Source organism: Carlito syrichta, unplaced genomic scaffold (genome assembly GCF_000164805.1).
Source record: "Carlito syrichta isolate Samal-C Ts95f unplaced genomic scaffold, Tarsius_syrichta-2.0.1 Scaffold290926, whole genome shotgun sequence".
Lineage (NCBI taxonomy): Eukaryota > Metazoa > Chordata > Mammalia > Primates > Tarsiidae > Carlito > Carlito syrichta.
The window spans coordinates 1712-17564 of record NW_007235022.1 but is presented as its reverse complement, the minus strand read 5'-3'; the positions used below and the strand labels follow the sequence as shown (position 1 = coordinate 17564).

The following is a 15853-nucleotide window of genomic DNA, read 5'->3' as shown; positions in this document are numbered from 1 at the left end:
GGACAGGCACTGCAGCCACAGACACAGCAGCCACCGGCACTGCCTCGGCCTCCATGGCGGCCATAGTGCATCATGCCACTTGTGCCTGATGTGATCCTTGACTTCAGTCCTTGAAGCCCCTGCAGGCAAGATCTGCTGGGATCACTGCCACCTTTGTTGCCACTGTGACATCCTGCCAGCTGTGGGTCTCCTCCCGTGTGCCCTGAGGCAAGCTCCCATCTCAGCCTCTGCCTGACTCCTGTCCAGCTCCATGCCCTCTGGGGCAAGCAGCTTAGATAGCAGCACCTGCTGGCGATTCAAGGTAACAACACCGAAATGGGAAAAAGCTTGAAAAACAGACACAGGCCAGATTTGAGGGAACTGATAGTGATCTGAACTGTACTTCACAGCAGGCCAGGGGCAACTGATCCTAACTGTGAATTAATTTACCAGCTTGATAAGACAGCTAGAAATCAGAGCTGAAAGGACATTGGACTTAAACGAAAAGTCTCAGAGTGTGCAAGATTGGTTCTGTTAGTTTAATGACTTGATTCTATTCCTACAGTTTTGTTCCTTTTTTTTTCTTTTCCTGTTTCTTTTCTTCTCTTTTCTCCTCTCTGTAAACTATATCTTTGTATAGAGAAACAGCACACCAATAAGGTGGTTGGCTAGCTTATATGTTAGTATCATTGTATGGTTTACTTTTTTTTGTATGGGAGTTGGTTAGTCTGTAGCCATGGTCTATTGTTTTTATCTGTTTCAGTTTAGTTTTCTCTCTCCATTTGTAGGTACACTCATCTGTTTCCCCCCTTACTCCTCTCTCTCTCCATTCCCTCATCCCCCACCGTCTGCTCCATTCTCTTCCCTCTGCTAAGCACCTTTTATTTCAGGGAGTAAACCTACAGCCCCACACAGACAGAGTCCAAGGCAGTGGGAAGTGATTTTCAGATTATCCATACACCTGTCGGTGAATACCAGGACCTACAGATAGATTTTAAATCATAGCTCCCCCCTTAAGTAAATCTCAAAACTGCAAAAAAGACCACCCCCAATCTACAGTCAACTCCAGAATTGAGCAAAGTAGAGGGCATACATAAAGAATAGGAGATTGAACAAACAAAAGTAAAAGCAATCCTTCTACCCCTGAATAACAGAATTAAAGAAGATGGTGTTGTGGAGGGAAGGAAAAAGTAGGGAAGGGGAAAAAAATCGCACAAATGAAGAAAAACCAAAAGAAGAATATAGGTCTCACACAGACCCCTGGGAAATCAGACACCGAGAAAACAGATTCTGGAACACAAACAATGAAGAGCCCCAAGAATGACTGGTCAGATGCAACAAACCCAGACATCAAGACATTAATAGAGAGAATTAAAAAAACTGAGGAGAGACAAGAGAAAAATAGGAAGGAGCTGATGTCAGAAACAACAGCATTAAAGAATGCTGTGATGGAAATAAATAACAAACTAATAAGCATGGAAAGCAGAATTAGCCAAGCAGAAGAAAGAATCTCAGAGCTCAAAGATCAACACACAAAAAAAATGCAAACTGTCAAAAGCATAGAAAAGAAGCTCAAAAAGACAGAACAAAACCTTCAAGAGATGAATGATCACTTCAAGAGACCAAATCGAAGGGTAATTGGCCTTTCTGAGGCAGAGAGAGAAACAGAGGTCACACTGGAACAAACATTTCATGATATCATTCAAGAAAACTTCCCTCATCTCATCAAGGATAAAAAATTTAAACACAAGAGATTAAGAGAACCCCTGCAAGACAACAAATGAGAAGACCAACTCCCGGACATATAATAATTCACCTAAACAAAGTAGGTATATAAGAAAAAATCCTAAAGGCTGCAAGAGAAAAAGGTCAGACTACATACTGTGGAAGACCAATGAGAATAGCAGCAGATTTATCTACAGAAACTCTCCAGGCTAGAAGACCTTGGAGCCCTATCTTCAAAGTTCTAAAAGATAAACAATTTCAACTGAGAATAACCTACCCAGCTAAGCTAAGGTTCATCAGTGACGGAGAATTGAAATCTTTCCCAGATATCCCATCACTAAGAACCTACGCTGCCACAAGACCAACTCTACAAGAAACACTTAAGAAAGTATTGAACACGGAAGAAAAGGAAAAAAGAACAACAACGTTCTTCACAAGAGTACAGGCAAAAGATTAAAAACACACATGATCCAACTCTAAAACCAAAAGAAAGACAACACACAAACAGGAAGAACAACAACTCTGTAAGAATATTATGATAGGGATCAACTCTCACATTTCAATAATTAGTTTGAATGTGAATGGACTAAATGCACCACTGAAAAGACATAGAATGACAAAATGGATAAAATATCACCAGGCAACAATCTATTGCCTTCAAGAGACTCACCTCACTAGAAAGGACACTAACAGACTCAAAGTAAGAGGATGGGAAACAAATTTTCAGGCAAATGGAACACAAAAGAAAAGAGGAGTCACAATCTTAATCTCAGACAAAATACCCTTAAGCTACCAAAAATTTAAAAATATACAGGCCACTACATAATGAGAAAAGGCTTAATCCATCAACAATAAATATCTATCCTAAACATATATGCACCAACATAGGAGCACCAACTTTCATAAAGCAGCTCCCAGGTAAACTAAAAAAAGATATTGACTCCAATACCATCATAGCTGGGAACTTTAATACCCCACTCAAAACCCTAGACAGATCATCAGGACAAAAAATCAGCAATGAGATGTGAAACTTCAATGTGACTCTTGATCAAATGAAGTTAACTGATACCTACAGAACCCTCCATCCAAAGACCACAGAATACACATTCTACTCATCACTGCATGGAATGTACTCTAAGATTGACCACATACTTGGCCAGAAATCATGTATAAGCAAATTTAAAAAGACTGAAATTTTACCATGCACCTTCTCAGACCAGAGTGGAATAAAAATAAACATTAACACGAACAAGGTCCCCCCAAAACCCACAAAGACATGGACACTAAACAACATGATGCTAAACAACTCCTGGGTCAATGATGAAATCAAAAGAGAGATTAAAAGATAACTAGAAACAAATGAAAATGAAGAAACTTCTTACCAAAATCACTGGGACCCCATGAAAACTGTAGTAAGAGGGGAATTTATATCCCTACAAACGCACATGAAGAAAATGGAAGGATCACAAATTAACAGCATAAGAAGCCACCTAAAAATGCTGGAAAAGCAAGACCACCAAAACCCTAATTTCAGCAGAGGAATCCAGATCACCAAAATAAAATTGCAAAACCAGGACATAGAAGACAAAAAGATAATACAAAAAAAATCAATAAAATAAAAAGCTAGTTCTTCAAAAGGATAAATAAGATTGATAGTCCCCAAGCTAGACTGACCAAAAAAAGAGAGAAAAAACCCAAATAAACACAATCAGAAACACAAAAGATGAAGTTACATCTGATCCTGAAGAAATACAAAAGATCATTAGAGACTACTATGTACACATGTATGGAAACAAACTTGAAAACCTTTTGGAAATGGAGGATTTTCTGTCATCACACAACCTACCTAGGTTGAAAGAAGAAACTGAGACCCTAAATAGACCAATAACAATCAAGGAAATTGACTACATAATAAGAAAACTACCTACCAAAAAAAGCCCTGGACCAGATGGCTTTCCAGCAGAATTCTACAAGACATTTAAGGAGGAGCTTATACCAATCCTACTGAAGGTATTCCATGCAATTGAGAAATATGGAACTCTTCCCAAATCATTTTATGAAGCTAACATCACATTGATACCCATGCCAGGTAAAGACCCAACAAAGGAAGAGAACTATAGGCCAATATCTTTGATGAACATAGATGCTAAAATTCTCAATAAGATCCTAGTGAACCAGATTCAACAACACATCTCAAAAATCATCCAGCATGACCAAGTAGGCTTCATCCCTGGGATGCAAGTCTGGTTCAACATTCGTAAAACCATAAATGTAATTAAATACATCAGCAGATTTCAAACAAAAAACCACATGATTATATCACTAGATGCAGAAGAAGTTTTTCATAAAATCCAGCACCCCTTCTTGATAAAAACCCTTGAACATCTAGGTATACTGGGCACATACCTCAAAATAGTAAAAGCCATCTACGAAAAACCCACAGCCAACATACTCCTAAATGGACGAAACTGGAACCATTTCCCCTGAAAACTGGAACAAGACAAACATGCCCACTCTCACCCCTCCTGTTCAATATAGTATTGGAAGTCCTGGCTAGAGAAATCAGAGAAGAGAAGGCAATCAGGGGTATTCAAATAGGAAAACAGGAAGTCAAGCTATCTCTCTTTGCAGATGACATGTTCATCTACCGTGAAAACCCAAGAGAATCTGTCAAAAACCTCCTTACACTGATAAAGGACTTTGGAAAAGTCTCAGGATATAAAATAAATGTGCAAAAGACAATTGCATTTCTTTACACCAATAATAAACAAACAGAAACCCAAATAAAAAGCACAATTCCATTCACAATAGCCACAAAAAAATGAAATGCCTAGGCATCTTCCTACCAGAAATGGGGAAGACCTTTACAATGAAAACTACAAAACACTGCTCAAAGAAATCAAAGATGACACAAACAAGTGGAAAAATATCCCATGCTCATGGATTGGAAGAATCAACATTGTGAAGATGTCCATCTTACCTAAGGCAATCTACAAATTCAATGCAATACCCAACAAATTACCAGCGACATTCTTCTCAGACCAAGAAAACACAACACAGGAATTCATTTGGAAACACAAACGACCAAGAATAGCCTGAGCAATCCTCAGCAAAAAAAAAAAACCAAAAACAACAACAACAACAAAAAACAAAGCAAGTGGTATCACATTACCAGACTCCAAATTTTACTATAAAGCTACAATCATCAAAACAGCTTGGTATTGGTACAGAAACAGGCATATAGACCAATGAAATATAATTGAGATTACAGAAGCTAAACCTCAATTTTTCAACCAACTCATCTTCGACAAAGCCTCCACCACCTACCACTCGGGAGAGGAGAACCTATTCAGTAAATGTTGCTGGGAAAACTGGCTGACCACATGCAGAAGATTGAAACAGAACCCCTATCTATCCCCATACACAAAAATTAATTCTAAATGGATCAACGACCTAAATGTAAAACCTCAAACCATAAGAACCTTAGAAAATGAAGGACATACCCTCATGGAAATTGGAACTGACATCCAATAAAACCTGAAACCCACAGGCCATAAGAGATAAGATAGACAAGTGGGACCTCATTAAGCTGACAAGCTTCTGCAAAGCCAAAGAAACCATCAAGAGAGCAGGGGGACAGCCTACATATTGGAAAAAGTATTTGCCAACTCCAGGTCTGACAAAGGCATAACATCTTGGATCTAAAAGGAACTCAAACGTGCTGAAAAGCAAAAAAACAAACAACCCCATTATAAAGTGGGCAAAAGTTATGAACAGACACTTCTCAGAGGAAGACATCCGAGCAGCCAACAGACATATGAAAAAATGTTCAACCTCACTAATCTTCAAGGAGATGCAATTCAAAACCACACTGAGATACCACCTAACTCCAGTCAAAATGGTAATTATCAATAACTCAAAAAATAACAGTTACTGGAGAGGGTGTGGCGAAAAGGGAATACTTCTACACTGTTGGTGGGAGTGCAAACTAGTGCAACCTCTGTGGAAAACAGTATGGAGATTCCTAAAAGCTCTAAATATTGATCTCTCATATGACCCGCAATCCCCCTACTAGGAATATACCCTGAAGAACTCAAATCACTCTATATAAAAGATACCTGCACACGTATGTTTATCGCAGCGTTGTTCACAATAGCAAGAACCTGGAACCAACCATGCTGTCCATCAAAAGATGACTGGATTAAAAAATGTGGTACATATACATGATGGAATACTACACAGCCATCAAAAAGAACAAAATCATGAATTTTGCAGCAACCCGGATGGAACTAGAATCTATAATACTGAGTGATCTCTCACAGAATCAAAGATCTGAGTATCCCATGTTCTCACTCATGTAGTGGACCTTGAATATCCAAAGTAATACTTAAAGAAAATGACTGACAGTTGTGGGAAACTATAGGGGAGAGGGGGAGGGAGATGTGATTAATGGTAGTAAATATCTGTCTGGGGATGGGGAGACACTTCTTATCAACAAGTGTGTGTGAATGAAGGATATTTGTATACCTAACCTTTAAATGTACCCCACAATATCATAATAAAAAATATTGATTAATAAAAAAGAACAAAAAAATTAATCTTAAAAAAGTCTTTACATAATATTCACCAGGTATCAGGTAAAATCCAAAATTATTTTAAATAAGATAAACCATAAAAATATGGCCCATTTTATGAAAAGAAGGCAGTCAATATAAATCTATGAGATATAAATCAATGTTGAAATTAGTATACCAAGAGTTTAAAGCAGGTATGATAATTATGTCCAAATAATATTTAAAAAAAGATGTGTTTGCAATGGATGATCATATAGAAGAGAAGTAGAAAGTACAAGAAAACAACCAAAACCCCCCCAAATTACATAATGTCAACACATAATGGGAAAATAAAACTTTAATCAATGGTTTTAACAGAAGAATAAAGATAACTGAAAAATGAAATAGTAAAGAAGATGATAAAGATGGACAAAACAACAAGTATCTGTTGGAGGAACTGTATGAAGTAATCGTACACATTTCTAGCTGGAGACTTAGAAAGAAATTACATAAACATTAAAGCTTTTAAAAATTTTTTTTAAAAAAAGATGACCAAAATTTCTTAAAGACTAAAAAGATTGTCTCATTTTGTCTACAAATTGAAGACTCTCAGCAATTATTAAGCATGATAAATATGAAGAAAATAAATCCTAGGAACATCAAAGTAAAACTCCTGAAGATAAAAGACAAAGGGAGCATCTTGTAAGCAGACCAAGAAACAACAATACAACAAAAGAAAAACAAAACAACAATAAAACTATGAGTAAAATGACTGCTAACTTCATCAGAAAGCATGGAGGCCAGGGATTTCCAGCAAGATGGAGACAGGACAGTTCAGACTATGTGCATCTCCACAAAACCAAGTGTCCACAGAGACTCTCTGCATGAGTGGATGTGTGCTGGTGGGTTAGTGAAAGTCCATCTGAGGGAAGACTCTGGTTCATGCACCCAGGGCTTTCCTCTGGAGATGACTGCAACCCCTCTCAACCCTGAGATTAGAGCTGCTGGCATGCAGGATCATCTGGTGTTCTTGGGACACTCCTGAGAAAAGCCTGCATAATACAGTTGATTCTCATATCCTGGGACCTGGTCTACACCATCACCTGTGACAGCAAGAGGACTCACCAACTGGAGCCATTTTCTCTGTCCCGGGACCAGTCAGAGACCTGTATTGCCCCACCCAGCTCCACCTGGAACCTAGCCTCCAACCTGGAACCTAGAGTTAATCTCATCAAACTCAGAGAGGCATAAGCCCCTCCCCCACACTGGGTGGGGACAGACATGTCAGATCTGAGTGGGCGACTTGACAGGCAACAAACCAGGTGATTCCAGATCTGATCCACCTTCCTCCACAGTAGTCCCAGGGACATCTGACCCATGCTAAAAGCAACACTATCAGCCTGCACTGGGAGCAGAGGGGAGGGGCTGGAGACCAGAGCTGAAAGGAAGTTGGACTTCAAAGGAATGACCTCAGAGCAAGTTTTTTTTTTTTTTTTTGCTTGTTTTGCTCATTTTGTTTTTTGTTTTAGTATTTTTCTCTCTTTCTGTTTTTGAATATGTGTTCTTACTTGTTTTGTTTCTTTTATTTTGTTACTGTTTTTTTTAGACCTTCTATTTGTGTATGTATTTTTGAGGGAGACTACATCAATAGGAGGGTTTTTGTCAGTTTGTGTGTTTATATGATTGTATGTTTTAGATTTTTAAACATCTTTTCTTTCTTTGTGTTTATTTCTATTTTACAGTTGGTACATCTGTTTTCCCTCTTATTAAAACATCTAGGCATAGATGGAACATACCTCAAAATATATTAAGAGCCATCTATGAAAAACCCACAGCCAGCATACCACTAAACAGACAGAAATTAGAACCATTTCCCCTGAAAGCTGGAATGAGACAAAGATGCCCACTCTCAATCCCCTTTTCCAACATAGTTTTGAAAGTCCTAACTAGAGCAATCAGACAAAAGAAGGAGATTGGGGTATCCAAATAGGAAAAGAGGAAGTCAAGTTATCCTTCTTTGATATGATGCTATACCTCAAAAATCCAAAAGAATCTGTTAAAAACCTCCTTGCACTGAGAAAGGACTTTAACAAAGTCTCAGGGTATAAAATCAATGTGCAAAAGACAGTTGCATTTCTATACACTAACAATAAACAAACAGAAACTCAAATAAAAATTCACAATTGCCACAGAACAAAATCAAATACTTTGGCATCTTTCTATTCAGAGGTGTGAAAGGCCTTTACAACAAAAACTACAAAACACTGACCAAAGAAATCAAAGATGGCCCAAACTAATGGAAAAATATTCCATGTTCATGGACTGGAAAAATCAACATTGTTGAGATATCCATCCCACCCAAGGCAATCTACAGATTTAACACAATGCCCATTAAATTACCAGCAGCATTCTTCTCAGTCCTGGAAATGACAGTACAGGAATTCATATGGAAATATAAGTGACCATGAATAGCCAAACAATCCTCAGCAAAAAACAAAACAACAACAAAAACCCTAAATTATACTCCACACCTTTAAAATAAAAAAGTTAAAAGAGAAAAATAATAAATAAATGTTTCTAAAAAGCTACATATAAAAAAAGCATGAAGACCATACAACATCACTTTAAAAGATGAAAAATAATAAAATTACCAATTTAGGATTATATTTCCACTGAAAATACTCTTCAAGATTAAAGGCAAAATAAATATGTCTTATACAATAGAAGACTAACAGAATTTGTCACAAACAAACTTGTACTACTTGAAATACTAAGGGAATATAGTCAGGGTAAAGGGAAATTATATAAGTTAGAAATTCCAAGAGGCAGGAGTAAGGAAATTAATATTTTTACATGTCACCATGTCTAGAACTTTTCTGAGTTAAAATAAAATAAACTAAAAGAAAAGAAAATAAAAGAAAGAAAGAAAGATAGAAAAAGGAAAAAAACTCTGCAACCTAGCTTAAAGGACAAATTTTGGGATGCAATCAATATTTAGATAATTAATGAGAGATTTACTTTTCCAAAGTGAGGTGCTTATTTTTCAAAGGGAAATGAAACTCAGAACTATAAATCCTATTGTTTATATTCTAAAAGATTACAAATAGTGATAAAGAAATTATTCCTCTCTCTCCCTCAGTAGGTGAAGTTAACAACTCTCTACTCCTACATAGGCTTCGAGATTTTTAATTTTAGGTTCTCCTTATGAAATACAGACCCTCATATGTAAAACGTGACAATTTACTGTCATCACATAATGCCAGAAGAATAAGATCAACAAAAACCAAAATTATTATCATCAGTACTAATAGTCTATTCTTGTTCCAGAAAAATATACTATCCTTGTTCCAGGATAATATTAATAAGTATAGATATTAAAAACCTATTATCAAGAAGGAATAAGGAGCATTGAAATTATAAATATTTGAGTAAATAAATATAAGAATATTTTTAAAAATGTTAGAGTACCCATAAATAAAGCAAAAAAATTACACTTTTCTAGGAATTTTTAATGTATAGAGATAATTCAGTTAATAATTCAGCTGTAGTATTTCAGATAAGCACAAATCTGACAACAATCACATTGAAATAAAAAAGAAGAGTAATTTCATTTTACCCATTTCAGTCCCTTAACCAAGCCAGTAAAAGTTAGCAGGGAGATTATCATTGCTTATTCCTTATCTGTTGGGAAAATAGAGAGTGAAGCATGCCTCCAATGTCACAACCTTTCAGTACACTGATGAACAGATAATTTACTGTTATACTACACTTGGATTCCTGACAGAACCAGCATAGCTTAGATGCCTGGGTAGTTAGGAACAAAAGAAAAGGGGAAGTGGTGGTCTACTGAAAGCCAGCACAGTTCTGCAAGCCAAAAAAACACAGAAAAATAAAAGAAAAATAAAACACAGAACCTGAGGATTTTCTACCAGGAGGGTGGGAGAGGAGTGAAATCTGCTTCTCATATGCCTGGTCTTTTGGTGCACTGTCTGAGGAACTGGTTTCTGTCTCACTTCACTCAGAGAGCTGATGGAATTCTTATAGTTTGGTGTGTGCAACTAAGAACAAAGAAAAAGTACTGTGTGACCTGCTGCACCAAGTACTGGTCAGTGAGATTGGGAGAAAGAAAGAATTTGAGGCTTCTCCACAGGGAAGGAAGAAGAGAGTGGAGTATGTTTCAATGTTCTGGCTGATAATACAGCAGTAAGACACAGAGGGATAAAAGATTACAATCTCCTGACCAAAAAGAAAAAAAAAAGGGAACCAGTAAATCCCTTTAATTAAGAATCTACACACAATGGTTAAAACACACACACACATACATTCACAGAAAATGTTGTAGAAGCAACGAGAAACTCTAACCAGGCTTATTGTCTAACCAGTCTTTTTGGTTAGGATATTTTCTTGTTGAAACCGTTTTTGTAACCTGGGAGGAATGGCTGTTATTTCAAATGCATAGATAGTACTCCAAAACTAGAAGAATTGGGGAAATACAAATTAATCAAAGGAACAAAATAAACCTCTAGTATCAGCATTAAAGAAATGAAGATTTATGGATTACCTAACAAGTAATTTCAAGTAATTACCTTAGAGAGTCTCAGTGAGTTATATGAGAACACAAATAACTAATCAAAGATATAGAAACTGTAAAAATGAACCAAATTCTAGACTAAGAAAATATAATGACTAAACTGAAAAACTGACTAAAATCTTTGAAAACCAGATTTTATTAAGCAGAAGAATGAATCAGCACATTTAAACACAAGTTATTTGAAATTATGCAGTCATAAAAGCAAAATACAAAAAAGAATTTCATAAAAAGTGAAAAAAAAAAACCTACAAGACTTATGGAATACTATTTAACAAACCAATATATGCAATATAGACAATATGAAGGGGGATAAAGAAACAAATAGAAAGCTTATATTTAAAAATAATGACAGAAAATATTTCAAATGGGGGTAATGGAAATGGATGTCCCAATTCAAGAAACCTAAGGGACTTAAAACAGCTTAAATTCAAAGAAATATACTCAGAAACACATTGTAATCAAATTGTCAAAAATTAAAGATAAAGACTTATAAGACCAAAAAAGAAAAAGGAGTTGTCACATACAGAACAGCCCTTATAATACGTTAGTGTGTTTCTCTGCAGAAACCATGCAGAATAGACAGGGCAGAATAATATATTCAAAGTGAAAAAATAAATTGGCAACCAAGAATACTATACCCAGCAAAACTATCATTTAAAAATGATGAAGAGATAAAGAATATTCCAGACAAACAACAGCTAGTTGACTTTATCAGTGCTACAACTGCTTTAAACAAAATGCTAAGGTAATTTCTTAAGTTGAGACAAAAGAAAGTCAAACAGAAACATAAAAGGATATGAGAGTATAAAACTCACTGGTCAAGGTAAATACAGATATTCTTTGACTTATGAGAAATTTACATTTTGATAAAACCTATTACAAGTTGAAAATATCATAAGTTGAAACTTGTTTGCAACTTATAATATCTTCAACTTACAATGGAACATAACCCCATTATAAGTCAAGAAGCACACTAAATATGTATCACTTTTTCATCATCATATAGTTAAAAATGGTAAATCAGAGCACTATAAGTCAGAGATAATCTGTATATAGACAAATAGAGAATACTGTAAAATTGTAATAGTGGCATGTAAATATTGCAATTACGTTATATAATGCTGTAAATGGTATGCTACTTGCAATTCTAACAAACTTTAAAAGACAAAAATTTAAAAATGAATTGGGTAATGAATATACAACATGATATAAAAAAGATGTAAATAGTGACATAGATAACATATGGGAGGGAAGTAAAAATATAGAGTCATATATGACATTGAAGTTAAATTGTTACCACCATCCAACTGCATGTTGCGTACAAAAGACATACTTTACAGTTAAGGACACACATAAACTGAAAGTATAAGAATGGGAAAAGATAGTCTATTTAAATGGTAACCAAAAAGAGCAGTGGTGGCTATTCTTATATTAAGTAAAAATCACTTTAAAACAAAGACAATAACAAGAGACTAAGAAAGTCATTATATAATGATAAAAGGATCAATTTATGGGAGTGAGACAGCCCAACAGAACCCCCCACCCAGCAATTGTCCCACCAAAGGGAAAACCAAATTGAACAACTATCCATCTAAGAAAGCACCTTCACAAAAATCCAAAAAGTCAGATGAGTTATCATAGTACCTGGTTTTAGCATAATAGCAAGGACAGAGGTGTTGAAGAGGGTAGATAAGATAGTCTTGTAGTGCCTACACCACCTTTTCCCCAACCCCCAGCAGCACAATGCAGAAGAAAAGTTTATGTGCTTGGGAGAGAGTGTTTGTGAAACTTTGCACTGGAAATCAGTGCTGCCCTGCTACAGCAGAACTCAACATATGGCAACATTCTGCTGGTGTCCATGGAAAGAGCATTTAGATCAGCCCTGGCAGGAGAAAACTGGTTGACTCCACCACTGGCTCACTAAAGTGGCCTAGAGTTCAAAGTAAATTTGAGAGGCAGTCAGGTTACAAGACCTGCAGTCCTTGGGCAAGTCCTTGTGCTGTACTGGACTTGAATTCAGTGGATGGGGGGTGTACATAGCCCAGTAACACATCAACTCTGCTGGCCAAGAGTAATTGTGTCACCCCTCCTTCAACTCCAGTCAAACAGCTAGTCTCCTCCGCTATGCATATGTGTGTGTCCTTCCCATACTACCTTGTCTTAATCTCTACATGTAGTTCCTGAACATCATACTAATTTGTTCTCTTCAAGGAAGCTAATAGCATTGCATAATTGCTGAAATATCTCAAGTAGTTCTAAGCAAAAAAATAATAATAATAATTAATATTAATAGATGACTGGAGTCCGAGAATGGCCAGAAAATCCATGGAAAACCTTCCAATGACTCTGTAGCCACAAAAGATTAAACCAAGAGTCCTTCAGTAGCATGAGTTTATTATCTAGTTTCCACCTTCCTCTTCAGTGTTGTAATTTCTTATGTTGTTATTATACATTTCCTAAATGTGCTCAGTTGTGCACTGTGAACCTAACCAACAATTTGCTGGTCCCTGAAGTGACATGATTTTGTATTTTCATGTGCTGCTTTTCTGCTTTGAAATAGTTTCTCTTCTTTATTTAATTTATATTCCTAATACCATATTTCAAGACAATCTCGGCTATCACTTACCTGCTAAGCCCTCTCTTGTCTGCCTGCAGCACCCTGCCAATGGGATTAGGCTCGTCTTTGTGTTCTCATAACACCTACGACCTATTTTTATAATATCTTTTATATCAACAAATATTTATTCATTTCTTAACATGTACCAGATACCATTTTAGTTACCTGATATATATATGTATATACAGTCTCTCCCTTCGTAGACCTTATGAGACATTCCCAGTAAACAGATAAGCTGAGGGAAAAATATCTTATCACTAATTTAAGTCTATTATTGAAGGAAAACTACATGTTACATGCAGGGCTGAGTGGAAAAAGTGAAAAAAGAAATCTAATTTAGAATGAATGGTGTGGGGTTTGTCTCCCAGAGGAATTGACATTTATCCTGCAACATGAGCGACAAGTGAAAGTCATCAGATAAAGTGGTTGGTTTGTGCACCCTGAAGCAGGAGTGAAATAAGTTGGAGGTAATCAAAGAAGTTCAGTATAACTGTTTTTTTAAATTTGTATTTTTAATTGACAAATAAAGATTATACATATTTATGATGTACAATATAATTTTTATGATGCTTTGGTATTCTTTACGTATTGTAGAATCACTAAATCATGTTAATTAACACATGCATTACCTCACATACTTGTCATTTTTGTGGTGAGGACACTAAAAATCTACTCTCATTAATTTTCAGGTATACAATAGATTGTTATTAGCTACAGTCACAATAATGTACAATATATTTTTAAAAATTATTCTATCTAACTGAAATCTTGTACCTTTTAACCAACATATTGACAACTCTCTAGCCCATGTCTCCCCTCCTTCCCCTCACTGTGGCCTCTGATAACTGCCATTCTACTGTTTTTATGAGTTTGACTCTTTTAGATTTCACATATGAGTGAGATTATTAATGCTTTGTCTTTCTGTGCCTGGCTTATTTTACTAATTGATGTTCTCTGGGTTCATCTACATTGTTGCAAATAATAGAATTTCTTTAAGTCCAAATAACAGTCTATTGTGTGTATATAATGCATTTTCTTTTTCCATTCATTCATTGATAGAAACAGGCTGATTCTATGCCTTGATTATCATAAATCATGCTGTAATAGACATGAGAATGCAAGTAGCTCTTTGACACAATGATTGCATATCCTTTGGATATATACCAAGTAGTAGTCTTGGTAGATCATACAATAGTTTCATTTTTAACTTTTCAAGAAAACTTCAACTGTTTCCATAATGGTTATACTAATTTACATTTCTATTAAGAATGTGTAAGCATTCCCTCTTTCCACATCATTTCCAACACTTATTGTCTTTCATCTATTTGATAATAACTATTCCAACAATGTGAGGTGATATCTCTGTGTTTTAATTTGCATTTTCCTGATGATTAGTGAGGTTGAGCATTTTTTCATATACCTGTTGTCCATTTATATGTCTTCTTTTGAGAAATGTCTATTCAGATTCTTTGCCCACTTTTTAATTGGATTATTTGTTGTTTTATCACTGAGTTCTTTAAGTTCCTTATATATTTTTGACATTAACCCCTTATCATATATATGGTTTGCAAGTATTTTTATCCATTCAATCAGTTGCCTCTTTCGTATGTTGATGGTTCTCTTTGCTGTGCAGAAGTTTTTAGTTTGGTGTAATTCCATCTACTTATTTTTGCCTTTATTGCCTGTGTTTTGGGGATATAGCTACTATTTCTTATTTTTTGCGAGGAATTAAAATTCCCAGTTGTCAAGAATTGATGTATTAGATAGAACCTTTTCAACCCAAGGTCTTATATAGTGTCTGTCATGTCAGAAACATTTGTCTTATGAATGGCTATTCCTGTCTTGTCATTTTCTGCTCCCTAGTTTGTTTTGCCACCTTCATGCTTTATGCTAGTGAATATTAACTCCATCCATCCTGGCAGGCAAGCCAAGCACATGGAAGTCATCTTCATCATCTTTTTAAAATTGTTACACCACTCATTAAGTCAGTGACTAAGCCCTATAGATTCTACTAGCTAAATTTCCTCAATCACAGTCCTTCTTCATTTCCACAGTATTGTCCGATCTCCTTTGGATTACTGCAACAACTTCAAGTCTGGTTGTCCCCAAACCAATCTTCACACTACTGCCAGGGATATCTTAAAGTTGTTATAAAAATTAAATTGTATAATATATGCTAAACACTAAGAGCCGAGCCTTGAATAGACTGAGTACTATTTATTTTATTTTTTAAATTTTTTTACTTCAAAGATGTGGTGTACGATTCAGATTTAGGTATACAATGGGTCATTGTACAGGTAAAGTTTGGGCCTCCCTTTGGTCCTCACTGCTCCTGGTTTGAGATCAGGTACACTTATTGATGTAATGTGGCCCCCTCCCTCCCCTGGC

General features: G+C 35.9%; 1 protein-coding gene across 1 annotated transcript in view; it reads left to right on the top strand.

Annotated features, from left to right (window-relative positions):
* Positions 1–250: 250 nt before the first annotated feature.
* Positions 251–15853, top strand: part of LOC103256655 (olfactory receptor 10R2) — a gene marked incomplete at its 3' end in the record, with an annotated part of 17311 nt that continues 1708 nt past the window's right edge. The window contains exon 1 of the mRNA XM_008054461.2: positions 251–301. Coding sequence (XP_008052652.2) covers positions 251–301 — 51 coding nt within the window. The remainder of the gene's footprint in view (positions 302–15853) is intronic.